Source organism: Camellia sinensis, chromosome 14 (assembly GCF_055761805.1).
Source record: "Camellia sinensis isolate YWXY chromosome 14, ASM5576180v1, whole genome shotgun sequence".
Classification (NCBI taxonomy): Eukaryota; Viridiplantae; Streptophyta; class Magnoliopsida; order Ericales; family Theaceae; genus Camellia; species Camellia sinensis.
In genome coordinates, this window is record NC_138974.1 from 104,647,706 (window position 1) to 104,658,295 (window position 10,590).

Below are 10,590 nucleotides of genomic sequence, written 5' to 3' on the forward strand. Positions count from 1 at the left end.
AGTCAACATATGGAGATATATATATATATATATATAAAGTGAATAAGGACGAAATCCAATCCGTTTAATCATTCCAAATTGAAATTTCACAGAAAATCATATTATGATCTAAAAATCATAATGAACTCAAATATAACATCAGTTTCAGGTAATTAAGTCTCTAAGGCTTCCAATTTCTGATGCAAACATTATAATTGTGACAGATTTTTCTCTTATTAAACAGATATGCATCCATAACCATAGGATTCACTGAATCAAACTTAATTTCACATAAAATTTCACAGTAAGCATTTAAATGCACAGAATAAGGGACAGAAAATATATCAGAGAACATGTACAAGGGTCGGGTTATTACACAAACTCATGAATGATAAGCTTATAATAGTGGAAACTGCATCCTTTAGTCCAAAACATAAATAGCATGCAAGCCTCGCTTTTGTAATAAATAATAATAAGAAAGACTTGTCAAGCTTGGTTTAAACTAGCTAAGGTGACACTATAACAAATAAAAGTTTTAAAAATCAAAATTTTCATCTCTGGAATTAAAAGTTTTGTTTCAAAAAATATTACGAGATCAATTTTAGTTGTTATGTGAACTGTCAGGAAAAAATTGTCTGGAAAAAAATGACTTTTAATAACAAAATTTTAAAAATATCGCTAGTAATTTTAGAGACAAAATTTCGTGCCAAAAGATTTACTTTTTTCCCCGAATTTTTTTTCCTCAAAATGATATTAATTCATTACTAAATATCTAATATGTCACTAAAAATACCACTCTTTTGATAACTAAAATATTTTATCTTACTAAAAAGTGATTTCGTTCTTAAAGTTATCTCTAAAATCTTAAAGCATTGATACAATTAAAATTATAAAAACCAAATTGACAAAGAAGCAAACTACAGATACTACTAATATAATTTGCCAATAAATAAATGATAAAAATTTACTACAAGAATTTACATATTTGGCGACCAAAATTGGTGACCAAAACAAATTTAGCCGCCAAAAATAGTCCTTTTGGAGACTAATTTTTTTTTTTTAGTTGCCAAAGGTTCATATTTTGGCTACCATTTTAATTTAGTTAACATACATTGTTTTTTGGCAACTGAAAAAAATTTAGTCACGAAATATATAGTTATAGGCGACTAAAAAATAATTAGTTGCCAAAAGTTAACATTTTACGTTACTAATTCTAAGTTTAGTCACAAAACAGGCTGCTTTGCCGACAAAAATATAGTTTAGTCGCCAAAAGATACTTTTGGCTACCAATAATTAGTCACTAATACGTAATCTTTTGGCTGCAAAACTGGCTGTCGTTATTCAGTACTATTTGGCGACTAAAATATGAAATAGTTGCTAAAAGTTGAAATTTTATTTTTTGGAGGGAAACTAATATAATTTGGCATCTGATATGTCTGTCTCTCACACACACTCACACGATATGCACTGTCTCAAACAAATTTCACTCTCTTTCGACACTACCAAGCCTCATCCCGCTTGCCACCGTCATTGGCCACCAGCGAGAGAGACTGTCATGCATCGCCATCGCCACTTGCAAAGCACCAGCGCCAATTAATCACATATATGTTTCTCTCGCTCTGTCGCTCTCAGTCTTTATCTCTATCTGTGGATGGAGCTCTCTCTCTCCCTCTCTGTACATCTCGGTCTCCCTCTCTCTCTCTCTCTCTCTCTCTCTCCCCATTTCTCACACTTGCCCTAGGGTTTTATATGATTTTTGTTGTTTAATTTTGTGTTGAATTTGAGTTAATGTTGCTGATTTCCCACACTTGGTATAGGGTTTGTGTTGATTTTTACACAGAAATCCCAAATTCAAGTTGGATTGAGCAAGAATTTACCATTTTTGGGCTGAATGAGTCATCTTTTTCACCTAACATTTGAGTATTGTAAATTTATCATATGAGGGAAAGAAATAATGTGATGCTGTCATCTACTAGATTATATGTTCATTGACTTGTGTCAATGGGATTTAATGAAGGTATCTGGGTCCTCTATTTGCTTTTCAGTCTAATCTACATAAGCATGCTTATAAATACTTATCATGTGAGGGCAAGAAATAACGTGATGCTATCATACTAGATTATATGTTCATTGACCTGTGTCAATTGGATTTAATAAAGGTATCTGGGTCCTTGATTTGGTTTGAAGTGTAATCTACATAAATTAATAAAGGTATAGGAGATTAGTTGATTTGTTTCCGTAATTTACCAATTAAGTTTTCCTTGTTGAATTGATTTTGATTTCTAGGGTTTTCATCTCTCATCTCTCTTTGATTTTGATTTGATTTTGAATCAGTTTCTTCATTCGATTAATTCGGTATATATTGTTGCTTGCATATTTTTTTTTTCAGTCTCTATTTGATTAATTTGGTATTTGCATATCTATTTGGAGTTTGGGAATATGAGAGCCTTGAATTTCATCCTTTATTCGATTAACTTATTCAGATATGCATGAAAAAATAGAGCAACACTTTTGTTGAATTTATTCGATTAATTTAGTTTCTTCTCACTCATCTCTTTGATTTTGATTTTGATTTTGATTTCTAGGGTTTCCACTTTTGTGAGTGCTTGTTTTGTTTGAAGCTCATACACCTCTCTAGCGATCCATCTCCGCCAAATCCGAACGCGATCCCAGGAAAAGGTCTCAGTTCTATTTCTCTCTCTCAATCAACCTTTTCTATTCGATCTGTATGTTATTTGTTAGATTACCGAAACATATTGTTTGTCTTGTTCTTTACTTAGTTTAGCAATATCTATCTTCAATTCAACAATTCTGTTTTCCAGTTTTTTATTTTTTTGAGCCGTTAACTTCAAGGGGTAATGGAGCTAATGATATTTAAGAGATAGTGTTGGATCTTTTTCTGTTTAATTTTTTGTTATTGACATATATGGCCAATCTAACTACTGCTCTTAAGTTCTTTGCCTTTTTAATCTTATGTTATTGCCATTTGTGGTCAATCCAACTACTTATGCTGTGACGCCCCGGTTCTACACCATTGGTTGCAGTCAAGGAAGAGTCACTAATGAGTCCTATGGTCAATAACCAGCAAGATCCCAGATCGCTGGAGGAGTCAGATTAGCCTCCCTTCTAAGTCCAGCTTTCTTAGGCAGCGCACTACCCTTTTGACAGATCTTAAAAGGTATTGACACAAGGTCTCATAAGCAACGATAAGGTTCATACATGGGATATACATACATAATCACCACAATTATACTTGCTTCAAAAGGTTGTTCCATTACATTACATCACAAAAAGAAAGTTTTAAACTTCATATGAGTCTTACAAAATAACAAAAAGGAAATTTCTAGTATTCCTAAGATAGCCAAAAGTCTTCAAAGGTTTCCGGCTCGTCGTCTTCCGCTATGAGTTCCGCTTCGTCACCTGGCATGATATGCTGTGAGCTTTGAATGCCCAGTAAACACACACACACACCCTACCCTTTTTTCCTAGTCCAATACACAATCACAAAATATAACATCAAGTAGTAAAGCATGATATTCCAGTAAATAAATAAATCAATAAATAAATAGTTAAGTTAGATGTCAGTAAACTAGAAATCCCCCAAAGAGATTTCGTCCTCCCAACCACAAGAATCGTACGCGGATTATTCGGTATGCCCCCTCTTTTGCTGCTTTGTTGCAGACCTAACCTCGGATGCCTACCAACGGTTATATACCATGTAGCGCCAACCGCAGGGCCTCAAAAGAGACTGTAAAATAGGGCCTTGCCCGAATCCCTCCTCACACCAAACCACCTAGGGTCCAAATACAACCGCTCCGTTCAAGGGTTCCGAAAATCACTTGCGCAAGACTTTAACCTTTAAATAGGGAACGCATCCCAACATACCATATACCACATATTCTCATCTTTTCATTACTCAAATGTTCGAAAACCCAATACCCACCCAATTAGGTTTCCCGTTGAATTAGGTGTTTTAAGTCAAGGTTAGTTTAACTAAACGATAAAATAAAATTCACATAAGCATGCCTCCTCAAGATAAGAAGATAAATAACATAACATACCCATACAACATTATGCCAAGATATGATAATAAGCCATTAAACATTTTCACGAATACAAAGGTATAAAACATCCAAACATAACAAATTTCCAGATTTAACATCACATGAAGGTTAATATGGAAGGACTACTTAGGTTCATCCACCGGACTCAGTTTTCCTATGGTTCGTAGAGAATTTGATCTAGTTCCTAGAACATTTTTCGGAAATGGGATTGCTTTTCCCGATTTTAAGTTATTTAGAAAATAGTCCAGCACTGTTCCAGAATCTGCCCAGATCTGTCGACTGTTACGAAAACTTGATTTTCTTGCAAACCACTCAATGTTTTTCGATGAAACCAATTTTAGTTGAACGCTAGCTCCTTAAGGAAGGTTTTGAAATAAAATAGAGGTTCAGAATATTTTTTTACATTTTTCTGGAATTTTTGAAAGTTGACTGAAAAAAACAGGTTTTAAAGTGGAATGCCCAAAACAAGGAAATTTAAAAAAAGGGGTTCCACCATGGGAAAGTTTCATTTCTTTTGTGAAGAAAATATGCTAACTATCACATGTTTAACTCAGAAATTTTGTTTGAAAGAGTACCCTTGAAAAGTTTAGAGATTTGTACAAAAAGAAGGTGGTTTGTACCAAAATGAGGAAAATACAAGAGAGATGGAAACAATACTCAAATCTTGGTATTTTTAACATAAGAACATGATAATAACAGATCTGAAACATCACTTAAAATCTTTAAAAGGACATGCATTAGAAAAGAAAATGAAGAGAAGGTTGTGTTGGTGGCTTACCTTCTAGCTTTGCACAAGAAAATCTCTTCTTCTTCCCTCTCCTCCTCTAGACTCCTCTTCCTTGCTCTCCTCTCTCTCTCTAACCAAAATGTGTGTGTGAGTGAGTGTGTTGTGTGAGTTTGTAAGCTAGGGGGTGTGGTATATATATATATATAGGCAAATATGGGGTAAAAGGACATAAAAGCCCTTTAGTTGGAATTGGATGGAAAGTTAGGATTTTGCTTGAATTCTAAAGGAATGGAAGGGACTTATGTGGTGTGTTCCATTGGTTTAGGCCACCTCTAGTTGTAATAAAACTATTTCTTGGATTTTGTATCCTAGGTAGGTCACTAGGTTGTGCTTCTCTAGAATCTCATAATCATGGTCTTAGAAAATTGGCTTCTTTCTCCCTTCCCTAGGAGGGCTAGCCTTGGGGAGTGTGAAGGGACTAATTTTTTTTAATTATTTTATGTTCTAGGCACATCCCTCAAGGTTCATATACACACACACATATATATATAGCCAGATTGATGGCATATCAAGGTACAAAATATAAGCACTATCTTGGGCAAGTTTAGAAATAATAAAATATATATATATGTATATATATATTTATAAGGGCTTGAAGTTAACTACATGTAACCTAGGTAGAATTAAATTAGGTTAGGGAATTCTGTTTTGATAAAATAAAAATAAAAGAAATAGAAATTTGTTAATCGACAAGATTCGAATTAATTCAAGTAACGAGGGCTTTAAGAAAATAATTCATCATTAGAGTCTTAAAAGTAAATACATATTTTAGGGGCCTTACAACCTATCCCCCTTAAAACAATTTCGTCCCCGAAATTCTGCTACATGCTGCCTTCGAAAAGCTCGGGGTAATTTGCCTTTACCCAATGCTGGCGCTCCCAAGTAGATTCTTTAATTCCCCGGTGACGCCATAGCACTTTCACCAAGTGAACCGTCTTGCCTCTGAGGTTTTTCTCTCGACTATCCTGTATTGCTACCGGTCCTTCTTTAAGTGTAACATCCTTGTCAAGGCTGATATCTTCCCATTTGAGGACGTGTGACGGGTCAGCGATGTATTTTCTCAACATAGATACGTGGAAGACGCTGTGTATCCCTGCTAACTGCGGGGGTAGAGCTAGTCTATATGCTACTTCGCCCACTCTCTCCAATACCTCGAAAGGTCCAATATATCGTGGTGACAGCTTCCCCTTTCTCCCAAAACGTACGACTCCACGCTTGGGTTGCACCTTTAGGAACACGTGGTTGCCTACTTCAAACATCAACGGTCTCCTCCTCCTGTCTACATAATTCTTCTGACGGTCTTGAGCAGTCTTCAACCGTTGTCGGATCAATTTGACCTTCTTAGTAGTTTCTAGGACAAGTTTGGGTCCTACCAGATTTGCGTCACCCACTTCCGTCCAACAAATTGGCGATCTACAAGGTCGTCCGTATAATGCTTCAAAGGGTGCCATACCGATGCTAGCTTGGAAGATGTTGTTGTAGGCGAATTCAATTAGGGGTATGTGTCGTTCCCAACTTCCTTCAAAATCCATTGCACAAGCTCTCAGCATATCCTCGAGAGTCTGGATAGTGCGTTCAGATTGTCCGTCGGTCTACGGGTGAAAGGCAGTGCTAAAACATAACTCCGTACCAAGAGCTTCCTGCAGGCTTCCCCAAAATCGAGAGGTGAATCGTGGATCACGATCTGACACAATAGATACTGGAATTCCATGTAGTCTAATGATTTCCCCGATGTAGAGTCTGCACATAGACTCTAAGGTGTCGGTCATCTTATAGGGTAAGAAATGTGCTGACTTGGTAAGATGGTCCACTATTACCCATATAGCGTCGCGCCCTCTAGGTGACTTAGGCAACCCTGTCACAAAATCCATCGTCACATACTCCCACTTCCATTCAGCTATTGGTAGAGGTTGCAATATTCCTCCCGGTTTCTGATGTTCCGCCTTCACTTGTTGGCATGTCTGACATCTTGCTACAAATTTGGCCACTTCCTTCTTCATCCCATTCCACCAATATTGCCTCTTCAAATCTTGGTACATTTTTGTTCCTCCTGGATGTACCGCGAATGCAGAATGATGACATTCCTTCAGTACCTTTTCTCTAAGTAACTCGTCACTAGGTACAAACAATCTACCTTGGTACCTTAAACTCCCATCGAGGTGAATTATCCAATCAGGCATGGGCTCTCCTGATTCCAGACATCCCTTGATGTAGGCTACCTCTTGGTCGTGCTTCTGGGCCTCCATGACCTCATTCATTAACTTAGGCATCACCTTCTATGCACTAAGATATGCTCTTGTATCTTGAGATTCTACTTGGATCCTGAACTCATTGAGTGTCTTAACCATATCCCATTCCTTGACGGAGATCTTAGCCATCATCCCTCTGCTCTTACGACTTAGAGCATCTGCTACTACATTGGCTTTACCGGGGTGGTATGAGAGAGTGAATTGGAAATCCTCAAGATACTCCATCCATCGTCTTTGTCTTAAGTTAAGGTCCTTCTGTGTGAATAGATACTTCAGACTCTTGTGATCTGTGAAAATCTCGAATTGTTCCCCGTACAGGTAATGTCGCCATTGCTTTAGGGCAAAAACTACGGCTGCTAACTCTAAGTCATGTGTGGGGTAGTTGTGCTCATGAGGTTTCAACTGTCTGGATCCATATGCGACCACCTTTCCATTTTGCATGAGCACGCAACCCAACCCTTCTTTAGATGCATCACAATACACAGTGTACCCCTCTTCTCGTTCTGGGATGGTCAAAATTGGCGCACTAGTTAACCTCTTCTTCAACTCCTGGAAGGATTTTTCGCAAGCTTCGTCCCACTCATACTTTACTCCCTTCTGCGTCAGACGAGTCATTGGTTTAGCTAGTTTGGAGAAATCTTGGATGAATCTTCGGTAATAACCGGCCAATCCTAAAAAGCTGCGGATCTCCGACACAGTTTTTGGTTGTCTCCAATCTAATACTGCCTCCACTTTGGTTGGATCCACCGCAATCCCATTTTCTGATACCACATGCCCTAAGAATTTTACTTCATTTAACCAGAACTCGCATTTACTTGCCTTGGCGTATAACTGATTTTCCCTAAGAATTTGGAGGACAATCCTTAAATGTTGCTCATGCTCTTCTTCAGACCTTGAATATACTAAGATGTCATCAATGAATACTACTACAAACTGGTCAAGGTATGGTCTAAATATCTTATTCATTAGGCTCATGAATACTGCTGGTGCATTGGTTAGTCCGAAGGGCATTACTACAAATTCATAGTGGCCATATCTAGTACGAAAGGCAGTCTTTGGTATATCCTCCTCCTTGACTCGTAGTTGATGGTAACCCGACCTGAGATCGATCTTTGAATAGCACCGTGAGCCTCTAAGTTGGTCAAAAAGGTCATCAATCCTTGGGAGTGGGTATCGGTTTTTAATCGTGACTGGATTGAGTTGACGATAATCAATGCATAGCCTCAATGATCCATCCTTGTTTTTAGCAAACAACACGGGTGCTCCCCATGGCGAAGTACTTGGCCTAATGAATCCACTCTCGAGCAATTCCTGTAGCTGTGTCTTCAATTCTCGTAGTTCTGCTGGTGCCATGCGATACGGAGCCATGGATATTGGGGTAGTTCCAGGTTGTAGCTTCATGCTAAAGTCTACTTCTCGGGTTGGTGGCAATCCTGGAAATTCCATGGGAAATACATCTGCATAATCGCACACTACGCGCGGAAGCTCTATTTCTCCTTGGCCTTCCTCATTTAGAATTAGGCTTGCTATCCTACCGGCAAGTTGGTCGCGCCACTGCGTCCGATGCTTTGTTGAAACCATGGGGTCTTGTCTATCCCCCTTAAACTGGAAACGTGTTCCATCTTGTGTATGAGCTACCACTTTCTTCTGACGACAGTCGATCACTGCTCGGTGGGCGGACAACCAGTCCATGCCCAAGATGATATCGAAGTCCGACATTTCCATAGCACGAAGGTTGCAAGTTAAGCGTAGGTTCGACATCCCTATCTTACAGTCCTTACAGATCGATCTTACCCAAGCGCATCCTCCCATAGGTGACATTACACTTAAGGCAGTTGCTAAGGGTTCACATACAAGTTCTAATGACTTAGCACAAGCAGAGGATATGAAAGAATGTGATGCACCGGTATCAAATAAAACATGCACCCAAGAATTGTATAGTACTAAATTACCCTCGATTACAGATGGGTCCGCTTCTTCTTCTTGCAAGGCAAAGATTCTGTCGGTTGCCTTCTGGTTGCCACTGGCCTTGGCGTTTTGAGTTCCTCCATTCTTCTGGTGCTGCTGCCCGGTAGGTCCTGTCTTGTTTGTCCAAGGCTTCTGCCCACCTAATGCCTGGGCATCTGCTCCGGAACCTCCTCCTTGATATCCAGATGGAGGGAGTTGGGGGCATTCGCTCTTCTTGTGCCCTAACTATTGGCAATGAAAGCACTGGATTTGTCCCGCCGGCCTTTGATAGCCTCCTCTCTGAATCTGTTGCTGCGGTTGCTGTCGTTGTTGTTGTGGTTGTGGTCTGGAGTAGGGCTTTGAGGTCATGCTTCCCTTATGGTTCCTCTAGGGTCCAATTGTTGCCTGACTTCCTCTTCTCTTATTCCAAGCTTTCCTGGCGTCATTTACTTCCCTCTCAGATTCTAATGCCATTTCCAACACCTCGACATATGAGGGGAGTCGTTGCAGAAGGACTCTTCCCCTGATTATGAGATCCAGTCCCCACTCGAACATCCTTGCTTTTTCTTCATCATTTGCCACGAGTCTAGTTGCATAGCGGGCTAGCTCTTTGAATTTTGCAGCATACTGGGTCACGGTCATATTTCCTTGTTCCAGATTCTGGAATTCCTTGACTCGTTCTCGACGGATAGTACTTGGGAAATATTTATTTAAGAATAGTTCCCTGAACTGGTTCCATGACAGGCTTGCTACGTCACGAGTGTTCTTCATCAACTCCCACCAATGGTCAGCCTCATCATCGAGCTCGAATACTGCCAAAGCTATTCTATCAGCGGCCTCGGTGATGCCCATGGTGTCTAGCATTTTCTCTATCTGCCGAAGCCAATTCTCAGCTATCTTCAGGTCCGGTACACCTGTGAACTTTGGGGGTCTCTGCTTTCGAAACTCAGAAAAGAGTCGAGTCCTCTCATTCTGCTGATTGTTCCTTATTTGCCCTAGTTCCTCCAAAATCTGATGACCTAGGTTGTTGGTGATGTCAGCCCCTGCGGGGATGGGTTCATGTTGATGCCTGGGATGGTTCTGTACATTGTTGCTGGTTTCGGTATGGCCATTAGCTCGCGTGTCTACCATTCTGTTCATGTCACCAGGTGAGTTGGTTTCCAGTCTTAGAAAATCTTACTACTTAGATTTGAAATAAAGGTTCAGTTTCCTTAGGGTGCACTAAAGCAAGTAACAATCAATAACATAGATCAACGCATCATTTATATATATAATAATAGGCATCATTACAAAAGGCCTCCTATATCGGAGTTACATTCAAGAGCATCTACGCACACAAGTTCAAGCTATCTTATTATAGGGATCCTCATCAGCGGATCTTACAAAAGTCTAGTTTTACTACCCCTCGAATTAGTTCTCGTTTCCCGACCAATCAAAGTCTTCGTCAGGGTCTTCATCAGCAGAGTCAGTGGCTTGCCCCGGAGAGCGGGGGGTGTACATTGCTGAGGGGGGATTGTGTTCAGATGATATCTCTATAGGGTGGGCTAGGTTCGCTCCCTGCTGC

The 10,590-nt window shown here is 39.5% G+C and overlaps 1 protein-coding gene across 1 annotated transcript; it reads right to left on the reverse strand.

Moving 5' to 3' along the window:
* Window positions 1–7,106: 7,106 nt before the first annotated feature.
* On the reverse strand, window positions 7,107–10,157 carry LOC145807219 (uncharacterized). The gene is made up of 3 exons (XM_082905163.1): window positions 9,432–10,157; window positions 8,271–9,272; window positions 7,107–7,334 (listed from the first exon to the last, which is right to left on the reverse strand). The coding sequence occupies exons 1-3, from the start codon at window positions 10,155–10,157 to the stop codon at window positions 7,107–7,109; spliced, it is 1,956 nt and encodes a 651-aa protein (XP_082761289.1).
* Between the last annotated feature and the right edge of the window lie 433 nt (window positions 10,158–10,590).

Coding starts and splice junctions, on each gene's coding strand:
- LOC145807219 (XM_082905163.1), bottom strand. CDS start 10,157: ATGGTAGACACGCGAGCTAATGGCCATACCGAAACCAGCAACAATGTA. Junction 9,273..9,431: donor ATAAGAGAAGAGGAAGTCAG/GCAACAATTGGA, acceptor CATTGCCAATAG/TTAGGGCACAAGAAGAGCGA. Junction 7,335..8,270: donor ATTATCGTCAACTCAATCCA/GTCACGATTAAA, acceptor CTATTCACACAG/AAGGACCTTAACTTAAGACA.